The sequence below is a fragment of the Arachis hypogaea genome, chromosome 11, assembly GCF_003086295.3.
Source record: "Arachis hypogaea cultivar Tifrunner chromosome 11, arahy.Tifrunner.gnm2.J5K5, whole genome shotgun sequence".
Classification (NCBI taxonomy): Eukaryota; Viridiplantae; Streptophyta; class Magnoliopsida; order Fabales; family Fabaceae; genus Arachis; species Arachis hypogaea.
The window spans coordinates 146,639,912-146,661,248 of NC_092046.1; the positions used below are offsets into that span (position 1 = coordinate 146,639,912).

The window sequence follows — 21,337 nt, forward strand, 5'->3', positions numbered from 1 at the left end:
CATTTGAGATAAGAAGATATGTCAAATTTTGGCCACTCAAATTTCAACTGTTTTCAGTTGACAAATATCTATCATTGTTTGTCCTTAACAACAGATAATTAATCAAATACAAATACAAATACAAAAACCAATACATCGTAGTCACGTATAAATAGCATAATGGGGAAGTTAGGAATTGGTATTATTGTCGTAACGACCATTTTCCAAAATTCAGTAACATCATATCACAATCTCGTCACATGGCACGTGGCACTCCACGTGCATGGGCACAAATCGTGTCTTGGCTTTCTGCTTTTATTGAGGCAAACATGTAGGTGCATTGCGCAATCACAATTGGTTTTAGTTCTTTAATTAGCTAATATCTAAATCAAATGTATATATATAATATAATCTTGAATGCCATGGTGATTAGTTAAATTACGACAAAGTGTAACAATTACATGTGATAACATGTGAATGATAACGTTGATGTGAAATTACATAGGAAAAACTCATCATTATTAAGATTATTGATTAATTATTCTTTCAATGTATGAACATTCTAAGGCGGCTAAGAAGAAAAGAAGCGTTTAATTAGTTCTCAAATGTTCAAATTCCATATGTTAGTATTCCTCTTTTTTCTTTTTCTTTTTTTGGTGGTGGGGTATTTAATTTTAATAGATTTTTTTTTTGAGAAGAAATGATAAATTCTCTTAGTTTATGCGCTTAAAGTAAAACATAAATTGAAATCTTACTCATATCTATTGAATCACATAAATTACAACATATGTCACTGTGAGTAGAGTTTTAAATGACCAAGATTGTTGGGTATATTATTAGGATATTTAATTACTCCACTAACAAAGTGCGTCGAATTTGTCTAACTTTTCTTTTAAGATAAATTTGTAACATTTTAAAATTAGATATTTTTATATTATTTAAATTATATATTAACTTATAATTTTTTTTAATAAATTAGACACTAAAATTTAGATACTATAAGTCTATAACCATCACCAAAATACACACCAACACAAGAAGCACCAAAGGCAAAAAGCAATTGGGAAATGGATGCTACAGCTGAATCAGTATTTTTATGGCTATTTTCAGAATTATCGGAGATGGGCTTTTATATTGGGCCATCTTACAAGCTGAAACATAGTTGGGCCGAGCCCTTTCGATCATTAAGAAATTCAGTAGGCCGAAAAACAAAATTGAATCAAACTATGATTTAGGGGTGGCAATGGGTAGGGTAAGGTAGGTTTGGAGCCAACCCTAACCCTACCCGCGGGTTGATAATATCTCAACCTTAATCTTACCCGCTCTTAACACGCGGGTACCCGACTCTACCCGCGGGTTGAAAAAAAGAAACAACATTATTATATAACTTGATGATAATTTAAAATAGAACTGACTTTTATGTAAAAAAAGTTTATTAAATTTCAATTAATGATCTTCTTTTAATGACTAAGGATTTTTTGCATTTAATGAGAGGTCTTTGGTTCAACATCCACTTAAAACATATTTTTATATAAGTATATAACATATGCATATATAGAGTGCGGGTTGGTCGGGTAGGATTGAGGCTCAACCCGCACCCTACCCGACCCGCACGAGAACCCTACCCGCACCCTACCCTACCCGCTGCGGATCGGGTTGGCAACCCTACCCGACCGGGTGGGGTCGGGTTGGGTACCCGCGGGTAGGGTACATGTTGCCACCCCTACTATGATTGTTGGTTATGTTATTCATAGTTGCCTACGGTATCCTCTAACCTGACAAGCCAATGACTAATTTGTCGCGGATTGGATCTCCATTTAAGGGTTTGTCGCTGGCCAATGAGTTGGAACCCTGACACTTGCTTAAGCGGACGAGTGAGTTGACCACTCGACCAACCCAAGTTGGTTATCTTGTCATGACAAAAGCAAAAGTAATTGTTTATTTTGTAGAAATTTGTAGTGGAATAAATGACAATTTGTACTCATGAGAGATGAAAACACTGACATTTGTACTCATGATAGCCTGAAACTAAAGTTATACCCATGACAAATGCCCTCCGTGTGACAAAAGTGCCCTGACTTGGGTCTGAGCTTGGTTCGTGGGAATCCGATCCTAGGCGGCACTCCAAACCCCCAAATCCATATCTTAGTTGTCCATCTAAGGGTATTCCAAACCCCGTGGCCGCCAGATCCAGAAGACCTTCAACAACATCAAGATCTCCGTCCTCTGCGGTTTCGTCACCAGCCTTGTCCTTCGCGGCACCATCGGCGTCAACCTCTCCTCCTCCGACGCTGATGCCGTCAACCAGAGCCTCATTGAGGAGACCAACCGCATTCTCGCTGAGATCCGCTCTGACTCCGACCCCGACGACAACGACACTCCCTTTCAGTCCCAATGCCACCGCCGCCTTATCCCTAGGCCCCAAGATCTCCGATTGGGATCGACAATGCCAACAATGGCTCCAGCAAAACTCTGAATACCCTAATTTCGTGAGAGGTAAAGCTCGAATCTTGCTCCTCACTAGTTCACCTCCAAAACCCTGTGACAACCATCTTTGGATTCTCCATTCCACCGTAAGAAAAACTCGGCGACAGCACCAAAAGATCAAACCTTTGCTAGTCGTATTTTTCGAAGAGCTTCTCTTATTCCCCAATCATATCCTCTCTTCCCTCGAACTCTTTCGCCGTTGAGTCCAGCACTGTCGAACACTCCTCCGCATAAACCCTAGTCTAGGTCCCAACCGCGAAGGCAAAGAGATAACGAGGCACTGGCTGCTCCATCACAAACTCCTCCACCACGCGGTCTTGGCTACACCAATTCAAGTTTAATGAGGCGAGGGCAGTGGTGTTGTCGCCACGCGGAGGGCGTTGTCATCACGCAGTTTGCAGCCATGACTGCGGAGAGTTCGGAAGGGATGCTGAGGATGGCAGAGTAACAAATCGTTCGGACAGAAATGTTGTGGGAGGGAAAGATAGAGCGCGCATGGATGGCTTGGCACTGAGTGTAGACGTAAGGGTGGGTTTTGTTGCAGATTTGTGGAGGAAAGAGCCGTTGGAGTGCGGAAGAGGAAGGGGAGGTGGAGAAGGTGAGGATGAAGGAAGAATGGTTGGAAAGCATGAGAGTGAGGAGGGTGTCCTTGATGGGGTCAGAGGTGGTGGGGAGGGAGAAGAGGATGGCTTCGTCGGCGTGAAGGGCGGAGTGGATGGTGAGGGAGCGAGTATTGAGGAAGAAAGGGCCAGAGTGGGGTTTGGAGAGTGAAGAGTGCAGAGGCGTGAATGGTGGAGAAGGGGAAGTCGAAGTGCTGAGTTAAAGCTGTGTGAGTTGTGGCTGGCTAAGTTGACTCAGTAAATATGTGAGAATCAATAGCCATTATGAGAGAGAGAGAGAGAGAGAGAGAGAGAGAGAGAGAGAGAGAGAGAGAGAGAGAGAGAGATGTGTGTGTGAGAGAAAGAGGGGTTGAAGATAAGGGAGGGAGTGCCACCTAGGATTGGATTCCCACGAACCAGGCTCAGATCTAAGTCAGGGCACTTTTGTCACACGGAGGACATCTATCATGAGTATAACTTTAGTTTCAGGCTATCATGAGTACAAATGTCAGCGTTTTCATCTCTCATAGGTACAAATGGTTATTTATTCATTTGTAGTTCATCAGCGACAGTGAAGATAGAAAATACCGTCTCTTGAATGTTATTGTTTAATAAAATTTAGATGTCATTAGAAAAAAAAAAATGATTGTGAAACACTAAAATCATCCAGAAAGAAGTAAAACTGATATCTCCTATAATTATGATTTTATCATCCATAATAAAAAGTCATTTTATCCACATTTAGTGCTCATTTTGGATTGCCTTTTTCGAAGAAAAAAGTAATTTTATATAATTATCAAAGTGTTTGAAGATAAATATTTAATACATTAATTTTATTAAAAAAGGAAAAAATATGTTAAAATATGTTTATTTTTTTAAAAAAAAATTAAGATTTTAATTAACGATCCGGTTAGGAAACTAACTAGGGTGTAGCAAACTTAGAGCTAACTAGTTAAAAAATAAGCCAATTACAAAAAAAAAAAAAAAACTTACTATCCTAATTTTTTTAATTTTAAAATTTAAAAAAATATTTTTCAATTAGTTGACTCCAAATTTATTACACTCTAATTGATTCTCTAGACTTTTTCTTTAATTATCTACTTAAAAAAATAATATTTATATTTTCTATACAAAGAAAAATTGTTTTTTAATAAAAAATTAATACTTTTTGTAAAGGCCGATCTAAACTCGCCTTTAATTCTTGAATCAACAACTCATTGATATTTGATACAATTCATCTTTTAAGCTTTATTTTTTTTTTATTACTTTTTTGCATTAAACACCTTGTTATATATATACAAAAAGAGAAATAAAATTCAGAGAAAAATACGTTATTCATATATTACAAACCATAAATATCCAAGTGGGTTTTCATTTCCACTTGTACTTATGGATCTTTTTTCCTTCTAAACTTGAATAATCTTTGTAATGACTAAAAGATTATATAATATATGGAAATTAAAAAAACTATAGATATAGGTAAAGAAAAATAATTTGAGAAAGTAGAAAATGAAAAAAGATATTGTCACTGAGCGAATGGGTAAGCCTGCTAAATGTGGTACCCACAACACATACACACACTATAAATTATTAGTATCCTTTCTTTAGTTTATTGTGTGTGTCAACAACTAAATTAGGTGCACGCCTTTGTCTCTGCACTCCAACATGTTGTTCATGCCATGTTTCATCACATCCTGCTTCATCTTCCTCCCATTCATCTCTCACCAAATAATGTTGTTGATAATATCTGAACGCCACAAATAGCACGAACACTGCATAGGCAAAATATGTTATTATTCATGTTTAAGGCACCAAAACTTTAGCACTTTGAGTGGAGAGGACTATACTACTAGCACATTTGAAAAATGTGACCTATAATGCCAAATGTAATATTCGTTAATCATCTCTACTTTTATCAACTAAAATGGACTAGCTTAGCCTGTTTAGGTCTGGTCGTGGGTTAAAATGAGTCGGCCCATTTAAACTCAATTTGTTCACGCGGGCGATAACTTTTTAACCCAGACCATTTATGACTAATTTAATGGGTTAAACGGACTGATCCGTTTGCCTTTTTATTTTATTTTTTAAAAAAATATTTTAACAAAAAATATTATTTTTGGACCCAAAAAACTTTAAATAGATATTTTTGTTGATGGGTCGGAATAAAAACACTATTGGCCAAATGTGCTACTTCTTTTGAAAAATGTAAAAAAAGTTAAACAGGCTGTCCGTCAACTCGCGAGCTGGCCCATTTAACCCGCCATTTTTTCAAGTTAATTGGGTTTAGTCCGTTTAATCCAAAATTTAAACGGACCTAGTTTTAAGGCTAAAGTCCATCCGTTTGGTTCCGACAAGTTATAAAAAGACATTTATTAAGTTTTTTTCTTTTTGGTATTAAAAGAGGGCTTAAAAGCCCACGGAAAACAAAGCGAAACTTACATGATAGTTACTAATCTGGTCGTAGTCTCTCTACAATTAATACTACTACTTTTTGTAAGTCAAAGACTCAAAAAAAATTGAAGCTTTTCAAACTGAGTCCTTATTATAAGACATTTATTAGTTGTTACCTGCCCAAATGCGTGCAACAACTGATGACAAATTCCATACGAGGCCGAAGATGCCCAGAGCCACAGCCTTTTTATGAGAGCATGAATCCCATGCGTCCCGGAATCGACGAATCCAAAAATTTGCTAAAATATAATAACAATTACAATTAATGAACAAACATGTCATTCAAAATTCTTAATGCAACTTATATTGAATGCAAGGTTTTTTTTTTTTAAGATCTTGGTAGTTAAATTTAAATCTCCTTAAAGCTAGTGGAGGCCCATTGAATGGCCCATTATAACAAGCCTACAAAGTAATATTTATATTTGACTTTGTTGGTGGGGATCACGAGGAATATGGAGGACCATTATTATTTCATTATTGTGCTCCTAAGTCTCAGCCTTCTAATGGGCCCAAAACTGTGTGAGGGATAAAAAGAAAAAGTTGCTCATGCTTATCCATGTGATGCATTAAATTATGAATGATAATAGCCAAAGAGACTACATTAAAGTGAGTTTAGGGTTTAATTATGCCTGTGGAGGATTCATAATTGGACCTTATCTGCATATACATTCGGTAATAATAGGGAAAACAAAACGGAAATATTTGGTAACCAAAGAAAATTAGCCAAAAACAGCCATAATTTGCCTTATTTAGCATTCATTAATTGTCGTGACAATTAATGAATGTTAAATAAGGCAAGTTCTGGCTGGATTTTTTGTCTCCCTAGCATTACCTAAAAAAAAGCTTCTTCATAAAGGACCCACTAAATCTAGAATGGTGGATCTGAGAAAAACACAGTAATAGAAGTAGTAGTACCACTCCATAAAATCAAGAGTACAAAGGAGCCGTTTTATGAATACATATGCATGAAAAAACTAACTATAGTGGGCCAACTGCAACGTTTACATTTGACATTTAAGTGTCAAAATTTGCCCCAACCACATTCAATGAGCATTTGCCATTTTGCAGCAACTTGTTTCATGAAAATACTTGTATGTTTCTAGAACAATTTCACTATGCATACAACTTTTATAGTTACTGTGTGGAAACTCACGTGCATTTGTCTTTATGTGAAATTAATAGCTACAAATTGTTAGATCTCAATTTAGTGAAACATGTCAAATTATTTAATAATTTTTAACTATTAACTTTACGTGAAGACAACTGCACGTGAGGCTCCATCATGAATAATATTATTGTTTTAAGAATATGCAAGTATTTTATCGAAATTGGGTTGTGTCTGTTCACATTTCAAAGTGTTGTGTCATATAAAGCATGCATTAAAATAATGCTACTATATATGAATTTCAGAATATGTTACCATATGCAGTTATCTGTGTAGAATACAAGGAGCAGATTTTTGGCAGGGTAAATACTCCAAAGAAGCCTGAAGCAGAAAAAGAATAAATTCAGTGACTGGAATGACATGTGAATTGCTTCTGCATCTTTTGCTTCATTGAGATGCTAATTTAGAAAACTTACCGAATTTGGCCATCTTCCAAATAGTTATGGAGCTGCCACATCTGGCTAAAACAAAGAGCAAAACTGCCAACTACAATTCACAAAGCACTACCAAGATTTAACAATGTAAAAAGTGCAACAAAATGGAGAAATTATGTGATCATTGAGCAAATAATAATGTACCTTCATTGTGGTACCAGGATCTCCAGAGAACATAGCTCTAAGTCTTAACAGGAACTCATTCAAGTAAGGCAGAATCAACTTTAGCAACCAAATGGCTTCTTCTTCTCCCAGCACATAATTTGTGTTATCTACATCTATGATTCCCCTGGAAAAATTTGATTCCAAATAAAGAAAGTTTACAGGAGTATCTCCGTTCGGTAAGCCTCGGACTAAAAAATATAGACACTGGAATACACAAACTTGTTTAGAGAAGGAGCATCTCCGTTTCCGTTGTGTCAATATCTCTATACTTTTTGTTTTGAAATTCTTACTAAACATGATCATTAACTTAATTAATATGCAATGCTTGGATTATTACCTGCAAATTAGAGATCTGTAGAGAAAGATAACAGCTAGATACACTAGACCGAAATAGGAAGATACCGAAATAAGACTGCACAAACAAGTATCAACAAGTGTTAATCCTGTGTTACTCTTAATTCTAAGACAAAAGAAGTATATACAGAAGAAGATATTTATTCTCTTTTTTGTGTGGAATTCTAACCTCAGGTTAATATCCTTTGCATAAGAAGATGATACTATAAGGAATGTTCCAGTCCCAAACATAAATGCTGATCTTGAGATATCTCTCCACATGATTAAATCCACTGAGGAATGACATAAATTAAATAATAAATACCAGACATTACATCAAAGATTTTGAGTACAATTTTCTTTCTTGTATAATAATTCTGAAATGCAGATAAACAAATCACCTAGACTCTGCAATTTGCTCTGGGTTTGTGGAAAGCTTCTGTATGCTTCTGCCTTTGGAACTGCATGGTGATGATCAATCAATTAGGCTTCACAAAATCCAGATTGAAAGAACAAACTTATAAAACGAAAATCAAAAGACCTTACTTGAATTAGTTTTGGGGAAATTCTGATAAATTGTGGATTGTCTTCTAACTGGAGGAGATTGCTTCACAGTAATAGGGGAAGACACTGGCCTCTCATTCTTTTGATGAAATCGTGTAGTTGCAATCTTTTTAGGTTCTGATTCATTCACAATCTTGTGTTTTTCTTGTTCCTTCACAACCACCTTCTTTAATGGTTCCTTCACAATCTCTTTCTTTTCAGGTTCATTCACAATCACCTTCTTTTCTGGCTCATTAGCAACCATGGATTCCGGTACACTGATTTCCTTGACAACAAAGCTATTCTTCTCCATCTCAATATCAACAGCTTCATCCATATCTTCATCTTCCTCTTCCTCTTCGTCTGCATTGTCTGAAGTGCTTGAAATGACCTTGTCCTGGCACACACCAAAATCCTTGCAATTCTCATCCATTAGGACATTTCCACAAACACCATCTGGTCCTGATCCTGATTCATCAATTCCATTAATTGGTTCTTCAGCCAAATCACGATTGGATTCTGATTCTGTCTCCCTCGGCTGAATTGAACTTTCTCCATTCCCATCAGAAACACCCTTCACAGATTGATCCTCAGCCTTAACTGAATCTGGGTTCCCATTCTGTTCTTCTTTTTCTTCTTCCTCTTCAGATCTTATCTTTCTAGAAGCCTGAATTGGGCTGCTTCTTCCACCAACAGCAACCTCCTTGGCCCCTTGGGTCCTGATAATCTTCTTCCTCACCAGAATTGGGCTCTTCTTGGGGGTGATTTCATCAGAGGAAACGGTATTGCTCTGTTGTTGCTCTGTTTTTCCTCTGGCAATGTGAATTGGGGTCTTTTCTGATCCATCAGGGCTATCTGATTTCCAAGTTTTCCTCTTTCCGGTGGGAATAGCAACCCCAATTTGAGTTCTCTTGAATCTGGCGGTGCCACCTTCTTCAGAACCGTTTTCATCTGCATTGAAAACCTTAACTCCACCTCGAACTTGATCACTCTTCATTCTGGTTTCCCACACTGACCCTGCAACCACACTGCTTCTAACTCCAACTCTTCTTCTGCTCACATCCATATTTAAGTATCCTCCTTTTTCTCTTTCTCTCTCTCTTTTGCTAATAATCACTAACTACAGTAATGGGACATAGGGTGTGCTGGTTGTTGCATGAGACAGAGAGAGAGAGAAAGAAAGAAGCTTTCAGCTGAAGAAATGGCGGTTGGTGGGGTGCAACAACATTGGGATCCCTTTCTAAAGTTAGCTCAGAGAGAGAGAGAGAGAGAGTAAAAAAAAAAAAGAGAAAAGAGAAAGAGAGAATTGGGGGATTGTGTTATATTTGTGTGTTTGTGAATTGAGCAAGATACCTTCTTCTTGTTGATGGTTACTTTACTTTTTTCCTCTGTCTGTTGTTGCAGTTATGTTATGAGAGAAAAGTTGTGAAGGGGTGTGTGGGGTTGAATAATTAAGGTATTGTGTAGTGATTTTTTATGCACATAATAGAATAGATTCTCCTAATATGGATATAGATCTTCTTTCTCATTTCATACTCTCACGTGCAGAAATGATAAACCTAACTACATCTTTCTACATGGTCCTGAAATCCTATATCCTATGATGTCCTTTGAGACTCTATTTGGTAAGTATTTGCTTAGTTCTGTGCTTTGGTTATGTTTATATATGTATGTATACTATAGAAAATAGATGCCTTCTGCAAGATTTTTGTTCTTTTCATTATCTGTGTATATGGATGTGAATTGCATCAGAAAGGTAACAACGTGATTCACATAAATTACTTACATATGCTTCTTGAACTTTCATTGTATGTGTAACTAAAAATAATGTGACTTCAAAGTCTTCATTTAGTGCTAAATATTAATAATTTGATGAAAAGTTGTTCCTGCCCTCAAATATTAAATTGGTGTTAAGTAAGGTTTACATAGTTTCTGACTACATCCCCAAACACATTAGCATAATATTAACGGTAGAAACTCGCCGGGAGTTGTTTACATATGAAGTTGTTAGTTAAAAACTGTTAGATGATTTGACATATTTAACTAAATTGTTATCTACGTCTCTTAATTATAAACTTCACACGAAAACAACTGTGAATATGCATCCGTATCAAATAGCTTGCAATTAATGCATTTTTGTACTTAGTGACATGCCAAGCCACTCAACTATGGAGACAGCATATACCAGAGCTTCGAATTAATTCGTCAGCGAAGTGTTTTCTTGATTCCAAACACTGCAACTTCCTACTTGCTACTTTGCTCTAGTACTACTTAATTTTTTTTTTGTTCAAATCATATTACATTTACGTGACTAATATCTACCAAAAAATTTGCACATCACTAACAATATTTTAAAAAAATTTACACCGATATTCAATTATATATTACCACATCGATAAAAATAATTAATTTTTAAATTTATTATTTAAAAAATTATTTAAGTACAAAAATCTGAATAGATAATTGAGTAAAATTCTTTATAATTTTAATTCATCAAAACTAAACCAATTTTACCGCCAATATATGAAAAAAATAAAGATCAATTAATTAATTGTACTTTATCCCCTTTTGACAAAAGATGGAGAACGAACAAAGAATTGTTAAATGCATGCTAATTGTTAATAATGCATGATAGACCCCTTTTTTTTTTAATGTATTATAGGTTCTGATGTTGATCTAATCACCCCTCACAAAATTCAGTCCAAAAAGGCTTCTAGTTTTGCTAGTTTTCCTAATTTAATTTTATAAAAGAGTTATACGTAATTAATTAATTGTATATTATTATATTACATTAGTAAAAATAATTATTTTAAAATTTATACATAAATTTAATTGAATAATTATACAAAATTTTTTACTGTGTATCAAAAATAGATTCTAATTTTCATATCTTGATAAGTATACCACAAAACATAAGCACAGAGTTATTTAAAAAGGTGGAAACTAACGACTCTCAACTATCAACTTCACATGAATTCGACTGCACCTGAGTTTTCACTATTTAAAAAATAAAAAGAAAAGAGAAAAGAATGCATGAAGAGAAGTTACTGCATGTGGGAATGTTTGGCGTGAAGGTAAATAAAGAATCACACGAACACTGAATAAGTGAATAATAAACCTTGGCTTTGCATTTGGGACCCCCACCCCACATGAATCAGTAGGCACACCGTTTTCTTTTCTTTTCTTTTGCTTTTCTTTTTTTGGTTGGATTAGGGATGCTGCCATGCATGTGAGATCTGGACAAATCATATAAATATTAAGAGTCCGCATTTTACGTCTAACGTACGTGACGACATTGATTTCTTTTGTTCTTGCATACGTATGTAAATACGTACATACATACGCTTGATAATACTCACCGACACAATTTGGAATGGTATTGTGATTCTCTTTTATTTGCTTTCTTCTACTATTCATCAATCATCATTATATATTATGGCCATGATTCCAACAGCATCAACATGATTTCAATACTTGGATCTATATATCCAAATTCCCATGATTCTGTCTGCTGCTTAAAAAAGATAGTACTAGCATTTTTTTTTCTTAATTTGAGTGAGGATATATTAGATAATTCGTTTTTAACTACTGATAATTTGTCTACTTGTTCATGAATCATGTTTGATATAGTGGAGTGTATCGATGACGTCAAAAGGGAAAATGCTATTAAACTCAAAGGAGAGGAGATTATTGAAGCTAAACTGATTACGATGTTGTTGTTTGCATTATGGAGCCTTAATTAACCATATGACATAGTCTCTCGCTCTTCACTTAGAGATTTCGGGTTCGATTGCAACCGATCAAAAAAATCTTAGCTGTTGCTACAACCATAAATGTGTAGATGTGTTATGTGATACTTAAAATTGAGAATTGTTCAATCTATCGAAGAAAAAAAAAATATGACAAATACATTTGTTTCATTATGAAAATAAGACACAATAAAATAGTACCTGATCTAAAATTACTATATTTCCTATGTTAAAAACAAAAGTAACGAAAATTATTACTGATTTTTCACGTAAAATTATCAAGCGTAAATTCTTATCTTCAAACTTCAATATCATGCCTTCTTAGGTCTCACATTTTACATGAATAATAAAAAAATCACACATGGTAATCTTGTCATGTGAAAAATAAATGAGAAATTTTTTTGTACACTAAAAAACAAATGTATAAATACACACATTACACAAGATGTTTCTTTTTACTTTTCTTTATCGGTTAAGCATTAAAATGGGAGAAGCAAAAGCTTAAGCCTTCTTTTTTTAAGAGTAAGAGGTTGCATAACTACATAAGTCAACTTTTTTTGGGATAGGCATGGATGAATTGGGAAGGTGAAAAAGTGAAAAAGAATAGTAATAATAATAATATATAGCTTGAAGCACTGCTTTTAATTAATTTAGACAAATGACCTCTTGGTTTTTAATCATTCTTGTTGGTATTATATGAGATGGGAGGAAGAGGGGACCGCAATCCCCACAAGAAGGTATAACGTTGAAGGCACGTGACCTCAGCGCCACCACACCACGTGCCGTTTGATGCTTCATAGTCTTTAGTATAAAAATGCTGTGATATCATATCCTCAACCCACGTGCCTGCTTATCCAATTATGTTAGCAAAGCTCCACTAATTAATTAATCTGTGCTATCTTCTGTCTCAATTATCACCAAGATCTACACAAGTACCCAAATCAATAATCAAAATACTTAATTAACCAAGTATTGGCTCCATAAAACACTATCTATGGTCAAGTCTGAAAATTGATTCTGCCATCCAACTCCGGCGGGGGCGGATTTTTCTGCTTTTATATCTAATCCTCATTCATTACATAGCACACAAACAAGAAGCACCATATATATTAATTATAATTAATAATCGATTATTCTTTCATTGTTCAGGATAACACCAACTTTTCATTAATTAATATTATAAACTTCACATTTTTTTCCAAGTCTATACAACTATACATTATAAAGTCAGTCAAGTCTACCACGTGTTGGGGGTAGTGCATAATATATTGGCATCTGTCTAGCAAAAGGATGCATTCAACTTGCATGCTTAATAATTTGTAAAGCAATCCTCTAATTTAATGGTGATTTAATTTATCAAATCAACAGTGGGCTTAGTGGCTAGTGAATACTGCAACCTGCTACGTAACACTGAAATATAGGTTGAAAATGCTAATATATAGTTCATCGATGATAATGTGGACAAATTAAATCATGCTCGGTGATGAAGCCACTGGCCACCGCAATAGACTCCAATTATTGGCTTGCCAATAATTTAATATTGAAGAATTGATTAACCCACTGCATAAATTTTCACCCTCTATAGTCTATATTTTCTCACCTAACTCAAAATTAAATCTTATTTATATGATAATACATGCTATGGCATTACAGATGGAAAAGCAGTCTTGCTAGCGGTGGGTGAAGGGCACAAACATGAATAATTTCAGAGCGGAGAGGAAAAAATATATACAGTTGCATGGCAAAATAACACAACTCATGCAAACTCTACCGTCTCTGGTGTAGGATATTTATGAACCAAAAACAACTAGAGTAAGATGATGATGAGAAAAGAATGTACAACCAAAGTGAGTTGGTCATGAAAAGTTACCTCGCCTTTGCAGTGCTATATGTAGTTCTATCCATGTTCTGGTTCTCAATGTCAGAGCTAAAAGTGCTGTGTCACTATACATGCACTCCCAAAATCATGAAACCATTTTTCTCCGATCAAATTGCTAGTCATGCTTAGTGGTTTCTGATTGTTGAAGCTAGTGTTACATCCAATTACCACTCATTGGACGTTGCCGGTCCGGATTGCTGCTGGTATTATCTTTTCTTGTTCACACTTCTTTTTGTCACCGTCTGCTGTTTTCTTCATTTCAAGCTCTAGCTGCTTGCTGTTCTCTTCATGTGCTTTGTTAAACATTCCAGTGAAGTTGAGCAGAGTATTGACAACTGCAGAAGTTTCAAAATTATCACAAGCCGTAGCAGGCAAAACTAAACAAAACTAAACGTATGGATAACAGAATCAAAGTAAAAGAATAAAAAACCGAACAAAGAGTTATAATAGAGTAATATATATATATATATATATATATATATATATATATATATATAACTTCTCACCTTGCTCAAAAGGGCACCGTGATGGATCTTCCCCAAAATAAAGAATCAACGTGTCTACATTCCTACCCTATAAAATATAAATATCCAAGTAAAGCATTGCCTATATATGGTCTAAACTTCAAAGACATACAGATACATCCACGAAAGCCTACCACGCGAGAATATAGTGAAGCCAATGAACGGACTTCAGCTTCAGCATGAGAGAGGAACCCTTTCAAATTCTAAAAGGAACAAAGAAAGAAATTATAGAATGAGAACGTCAATATTTCTTATGTCCGAGATCAAGAATGATTGGGTTCTTAACATCATATATTGGCATATGTATGCTTATTGACAAAGTGGATTTAACCAACAGATAGGTATGCACATTTTTTATCCTGATCAGTTTCCACATTTTTTTAAAGCCCAAGGTTTGAAACTCTCATATTAGAACAATGATAAACAAGCCTCAGTATCTCAATGATTACCTACACAGAATGGGGACACAAACTAGAATGCCATTATTCCTTCCTGACAGCACTTGATTACAAACTCAGTTGGCTCTAATTAAGATATGTTTATGCAGAGTTCACAAACAATTATGCATTCATTTTTTGTGGTGGAATTGTGGAAATATGAAATCTAAAAAATGAACAACAATATTTTTTCCCCTCTCTCTTTACGATGAACTCAAACAAAAGATGAGTTGGTGAATGAACCACATTAAACTGATGAAAAACTTCAGCAGAATTTGAGGTACAATGCCTATATACCTTGCGGAAAGTCTCTGACATCGGACCATCATTTTCAGAGATCGATAATTCCTGCACAACTTTCTCTAATCCTTTGCTTATAGCTTGCATCTCCTCTGCCAGAATCTTCAATTGGATCTGGATCAAAATTTTACAAGTCAGTGGTGATAAATATTCAATTCCCAACAACATATTCAACTGAATAGCCCTGGGATAAGTGCAGAACCTTTGCTGCTGGCTCTAGGTTAGCAACATCCTTGGAGAAGTCTAAAACTTCTGGTAGTTTATCAGACAGCACCTATGGTAGTTTCAAACCATCACTCATTAAAGATGCAAAATTCTCAGTACAAGAAAAGCTATCCATTACACTGACTTAATGTCAGAAGTTCAGAATTGATTAGGCACACAAGAAACATAATACTTAACAGGAACTAGAAAATATGACAACAATGAATAAGTAACTTTGTCTACCTTGCAAAGATAATGCATGAGAGTCATCTTCTTGTTCCGTGCACGTGTTTCAGTAAGCTTCAGAAGACTATCCAATCTGAATCCAATGGCAGAGCCTAAAAAAACATTGGTGTGTGTGAAAATATCTCAGCTATGAGACTCAACACTAAATACCAATTATGTCAATATAAAATGACGTCAAACAATGGGTTATATCAGTGTACTTTGTTTTAAGTTTCAACTTACCCCTGGCAGTTCCCTGGTTCAAAGCATTGCCCAGGGAAAGTATGGTTTGCATAACTCTCTTAAATTTGACAGAACCTCTGATCTGAAAAAGATAAAGAGGAATGACAAAGAAGCATCCAAAATTTTATTTCTTATTAGAAAAAAAAAGGGAAAGGAAGTAAATAAAAAATATTTGAGTATAAAAGAAGTTATCATGCCTCATCTGCTGCAGCATTCACAACATTCAGGTTATTTCTAAGGTCAGCAACCTACATAAAAATAACGAGTCATTCAACCTGCAAATTAATTTAAAATTCAATCTTATCAAGGATTCAAGTAATGGCAATTACCTGAGTTTGGAACTGAATTTTGAATGAAAAAACTCTGAGCTTGGATTCTACCCGTGGTACTTGCATCAACTCTAAGAAGAACTGTAATGAGAATGTTATGGAGATGTAAGCCAACTACATTCCAAGTCACGGTAGAAATGCAGTCTCCACCATTGAAGATAAGAAGTAATATTTGGGACCTTCTAAAGATTGCTTAAATTCAAATATTCGAACATCCTATGTCTACCAATGAGATCCCAAACTATAACCGTACATAAAAAAACTCATAAAAGCTTATGTACCTGTTCACACCTCCCTAACTTCTCCTTTTCCCCTGTATAACCCTGTCCAATTGATAAAAGTCGAGTGATTTTGAAAGGAAAGAGGATACTCATTATTTTAAGGAACTTGAGATCAGCATAATTATTGATCATTGTTTACCAACCTTAAGTAATTCCATCTCTTCTTTCGTAGGACAAAACTTTATGATATTCTCAACCTGATCAATGTCTAGTGCTGACTCTTCCAGTGCTAGCACTGAGCTCTATGAACATTCAAAAGAAGCAATGGTTGATGATAACTCTTATCAAAACTTATCATCTAGAATATTCCATATCATGAGCAAGACTAGAAAAAGAAAAGAGCAATGAAGCGTACAATGTTGAACAAGTCCTAGCCATTATTTTAAATGAGAACATTAATTCCACAGTCAAAACTTCAACTCATCATAGGGTACATCAATCTTACCATTAATTCATGCAATGGCACCTTCACTTTTGAAAGCATGATTTCACAATTGTATGCTCGCCTATGCTCAATCTGCAAGGAGGGATAACATCAAAATAAATATAAATGATATAGCAAGTTAGTGCCAACTTTATGTTGTGGCCAAATAAAAGATATAGCAGTTATAAAATCACAAATAAGTGCATAACCTATCTCAAACACAGTACCATACAGATTAATGTTCGTTGTTTGAAACACAGCACTCAACAACAGATCTCTCATAATTCCATGATAAGAAAAAGTGCAGGAAATAGCAAAGTAACTCTCTTCAAATCAATTTTGTTTTTATCATTTTTTATACTTCATCTTGTCATCTAAAATTTGGCGTGAATAGCAAGCTGACAGATGACAACTTGAAACGTTAATGTAATATGGTGCTGCCATAAATTGATAACCAATTAATAGATAGAGCTCCTAGAAACTATTTGTCGTAGATTTAGTTATCACATTCAGGTATAAACAACTAGATTATTTAGATAACCATAAGCTCTCTTTGTACTACTAGTAACCAGAGGTAACTTACCAGCTGCACTTTATCAGATTTAGGCCCAACTGAGCTTTGGGAATTTGATTTCTTGGTTGAACCTGAACTTGGGGCTGCTGCTGAGAAGAGACTCTCAAGCTCTGACATGTCAATCTCTGGGGCTCTACATAAAGATAACAAATGTAGAGGCACATGACACACTAGAATAATAGGAAGACTATTGGTCATAAAAATGAACACTATGGCCAAATCAACATTACTTGGAAGCTTCACCCGATTTCTGTGTCTCAGCCCACAAACTTCCTTGCACCGCCCTAGATAGTTTCAACCAGTGCAATGGCTTCAGCTTTTTGCCATTATTCTTTGAACTAATAGTACGTGACAGAATCCGTCCCTTTGAGCCGGACCCATCCGAAAGAGACCCTGGAAAACCATTGCTTGGGTTTGAACCTCCTTTGCCAAAGGGAGCAGGAGGTGGTGGAGCAGCTGGTGCAGAAGGAGGTCGTGGAGCAGTTGGTGCAGAAGGAGGTGGAGGGGCAGCTGGTGCAGAAGGAGGTGGAGGAGCAGCTGGGACAGAAGGATTAGGCTTATTGGAGGGAAATGATGCAGATGGTGGCGGTGGCGGCGGCGGCGGTGGTGCTGCTGATGGTGTACTAGGAGCTTCAGCTTTGACAGAGAGACAAGGAGGTGGCAGTGGTGGAGGGGATCTAGCTCTAACCTGTGAATCATCCTTTGCAGGAGGCGGAGGAGGAGGAGGAGGAGGAGGAGGGTGTCTAGCTTTTATCTGTGGCTCTTCCTTTAAAGCAGGTGATGCTGGAGGAGGGGCTCCTTCTATAACATGTAGATCGTTATTTGAAGGACGTGGCGGAGGTGGAGGAGATCTAACTATAGCTGGTTTATGATCCTTTGGAGGAGGAGTAGGAGGAAGAGGGGGTGGAGGCGGTGAGAATGACTCGAGTCTTGTTTTTACAGGTGGAATCTCCTTCAACGGTGTTCTGGGAGAAAGTGCAGGGGGTGGCTGAACTGAAGTAATACCTGAATTTGAAGCCAGGGTGATGGTATCAGTTGGTGACTTACTACAAGAGGTAGGTGACGATTGACTCTCAGGTGCAAACCTAGAAATAGATGACGGACTTCTATCTTGTAATTGGGCTTCAGTTTCATCAATAAGTTGATGACTGACTTCTGTATGGGGAAGAGAATCATGAAATGCTTTGCCTAATCTAGTTCGGGCAGGCCGTAAAGGAGGTGTTTCTGGGGAAAAAGAAGCATCCATAGAACCAGGCAAATAAGAAATATCAGATGCCTTTGGAGTAGCATCAACTTTGCTGGCCATGTCACCTTTTTTACTCTTCTCATTTTCCGGGGATTGCTTACTCATTTTCCCCTGAGGCATTGTGCCCATTTCTCCATGCTGATCAGAAACTGTATCCAACTTGTCGTTAATGATAGCCGAAGCAGTCATCTGTTGGAGAACATTTAGTGCAGCATCTGCATTGGGGTCCAACCAGTCCACATAGTTAAAAATCTCTTGAACCTTGGCAAATGCTTCCACTGGCAGTCCTTCCTTCTCCTCAAAGCATGAGGTGCGATCCACCATAACAGCTGCAGCAGCATCCATTTCTGAGAAAAGGATCTTCATCCAAATAAACCAAAGAATAAATTTGAAAGTTAGGTATTTCTAACCTATGTAGCCATTATAACAGACGGTTATATATGAGAAAAAGAAAAAAGAAAAAAGAAGATATACCTCGGCTCTGAAATCCTTTGGAAAGTGATCTTTACCATCCCATAAAATGTCAACTTCATCCCGGTTAAGCATCATAATATTAGATCTAACAAAAGCAGTGTTGAACATTACTCGGAACATCATCATTTCTTGCTCCATATCAGCGTTCAAGTTAGTGCTCTCAACCACAACATCACCTTGAATATGGCAACTGATATCAATCTTAATTAGTTCACTCTCTCCCTGCAGCACAGTTAGCAAGGAGTTCCAAAATAATTACACATCTACGATCAGATTCCATATGCATCTAGATCGAGTAATAAAAGTGTTGGGGGCACAATATTTTCTAGAACAACAAACATATCATTGTATCAATTCAAATTTTCATAGAACGGGCCCCTCTCGAACTAATCCAGGATTTTGTAAGACTGAAAAATAGTAGTCATGTTGAAACTTGACCAAAATTTGCTCATGTTAAACCTAGTAAATATGAACTTATATTCACTTCCTTATTTTGTCATATTTCTTCCTCTTATTCCTTTTAGAATTTTGGGATATTGATGCAACAGTCTCTTGTATCAAAGACTACGACCCACCTAAATGAAGCTTGCTTATTCATCAAATAACTTTTTTGCAAAATATCACTATTGAGAAACTTACCAATGGAAAGAATTGCTGGAAATGCTAACTATTACCAACTTTAAAGCTAAGACTACATTGGGCAAACAGAGTGCTCAAATATGAAATGAGTGCTCTACTTTTCAAAAAAGAGGACCCAGGAGCAAACAGAGCAACAAATCCATATGAAAGCCTAGGGGTTAGTTAATTTCACCTGCTTGTAACACCGGATATTCTTGCTTCTCTTGGGCGTTGAGTACAACATTTTCGGATTCTTGTCTCCACTAAAAGGGTCCTGCCCATAAATTCTAAACAAGGGATGGCAGCCTCCTTCTCCATCGAAATTGGGGATGAATCTAAGGATGATGCAGTCCAACATGAGCGCCCTGTCCAACGGTGGCCAATCTATGGCCACATTCCTTCTTGAAACATACTGCAGATACCTCAGCTGCGAAGGGATCGGATTCAAGGGTGTCAGCAAATGTAAAAGCTCGCGGGGAGACTGCTTATACACCATATCCAAAGTCCGTTGCTCCCCAGTATAAAGCTTCCGAAAAATCAACAATGCAGCTAGCATAAAGGCCAAAACAGGCCAACCTCCGCGCTCACAATGCATTAACAACACATTGTGCTGCCCAAGAGAGAGCCAACTCTCACCAGACCTTAAGAAATGGTGAATGAGCTCCATCTTGAGCACAGGACAACCCTCGTAGTGCCGCGGATAGTCCATAATAGTAATGTCATACTCAGATAATATGTCTGCCATAACGCTCTTGGTGTCTTCCTCTCTGAAATTGAAAACAAGAATTGAAGCATCTTGCAAGTTCTCCCTAAGATGACCAACTATACCATCAATGTAAACTTTGTAATTCTCTTCGCTCCAAGCATCAGTGGTGAAGCAGCAATCAAATACTACATTAATCAATTAATTGGTTAAGAAACCAACAATTCCATCAACAATTCCATTTCTACAAAACCTAATGTTCCTGGAATTAATCTACCTTATGCAATTACAAACATTTTAAATAAAGATAAAGAGAGAAAGAGAGCGAGAAGGTTACCATAGACTCGTTCACAGATCTCGAGAAGGCCATCGGGGGGTTTTCGAAAGAACAATTTTCGGAGCATAGCCATGTCTCTGAGAACAAGCTTCTTCGGGTTCAGCAAAAACGGAAACTCTCATTCAGCGCGCACATAAACCGGGTTATCTTTTCCCTTACGCTTAATCGCTGAGAAGCGGTTTCGTGAATGAGAGAATGAAAATCGAAAAGTGAGTGAGTGTGTGAAATGCTTTTGATCTCTCTTTCTCTTGTTTTGTTTTCAGTGAGAAACCGATGAGGAAGAAGAAGAGAAGATTGTGTTTTAAAAATAAAAAATAAAAAATAAAAGAGAGAGAGAGAGAGAGAGAGAGAGAATTGTGACGTGGCTCCGTTCAGTTTTTTGTTGTTGTTGTTTTTAGCTGAATTATGTGACTGCAGCTGTGGTTACTAACCGACTCACAGTGACCGGTCGCTTGCGTGGAGCTTCTGGGAGATGACACGTGTCATATTGTGCCCGCGACGGGTAATTTTGGTGCGAAATAGATAAATTACACTTGTGACTCTTTCATGCAGCGTTGGATTAGTTTGTGTTTTGTTGAAAAAGGGGGTTCCTTTGTTCCTCAACCAAAAGGAAACATCCCAAATATTCAAAACT

General features: G+C 36.5%; 2 protein-coding genes across 5 annotated transcripts; both read right to left on the reverse strand.

Annotated features, from left to right (window-relative positions):
- Positions 1 to 4,380: 4,380 nt before the first annotated feature.
- On the reverse strand, positions 4,381 to 9,987 carry LOC112723423 (uncharacterized). Its single transcript, XM_025774802.3, has 9 exons — positions 8,160 to 9,987; positions 8,015 to 8,074; positions 7,804 to 7,906; positions 7,618 to 7,692; positions 7,260 to 7,404; positions 7,098 to 7,167; positions 6,937 to 7,002; positions 5,633 to 5,755; positions 4,381 to 4,837 (listed from the first exon to the last, which is right to left on the reverse strand). The coding sequence occupies exons 1-9, from the start codon at positions 9,220 to 9,222 to the stop codon at positions 4,656 to 4,658; spliced, it is 1,887 nt and encodes a 628-aa protein (XP_025630587.1). The 5' UTR covers positions 9,223 to 9,987; the 3' UTR covers positions 4,381 to 4,655.
- Positions 9,988 to 12,166: 2,179 nt separating this feature from the next.
- Positions 12,167 to 21,076, reverse strand: LOC112723424 (formin-like protein 13). Of its 4 annotated transcripts, none has more exons than XR_003163083.3 (18): positions 20,704 to 21,076; positions 19,857 to 20,554; positions 19,046 to 19,267; positions 17,556 to 18,931; positions 17,335 to 17,458; positions 16,773 to 16,844; positions 16,471 to 16,569; positions 16,328 to 16,369; positions 16,047 to 16,127; positions 15,915 to 15,965; positions 15,718 to 15,799; positions 15,493 to 15,587; positions 15,248 to 15,319; positions 15,043 to 15,159; positions 14,443 to 14,511; positions 14,291 to 14,357; positions 13,776 to 14,119; positions 12,167 to 12,751 (listed from the first exon to the last, which is right to left on the reverse strand). XR_003163083.3 is itself a non-coding variant. In XM_025774803.3 (17 exons), the coding sequence occupies exons 1-17, from the start codon at positions 20,774 to 20,776 to the stop codon at positions 13,956 to 13,958; spliced, it is 3,504 nt and encodes a 1,167-aa protein (XP_025630588.1). In that variant the 5' UTR covers positions 20,777 to 21,076; the 3' UTR covers positions 13,497 to 13,955. The 4 variants fall into 4 exon arrangements, 1 of the variants encoding a protein (XP_025630588.1); XR_003163082.3 differs by having other exon boundaries at positions 12,167 to 12,829; XR_003163085.3 differs by having other exon boundaries at positions 12,167 to 12,829; positions 19,857 to 20,430; positions 20,704 to 20,842.
- Between the last annotated feature and the right edge of the window lie 261 nt (positions 21,077 to 21,337).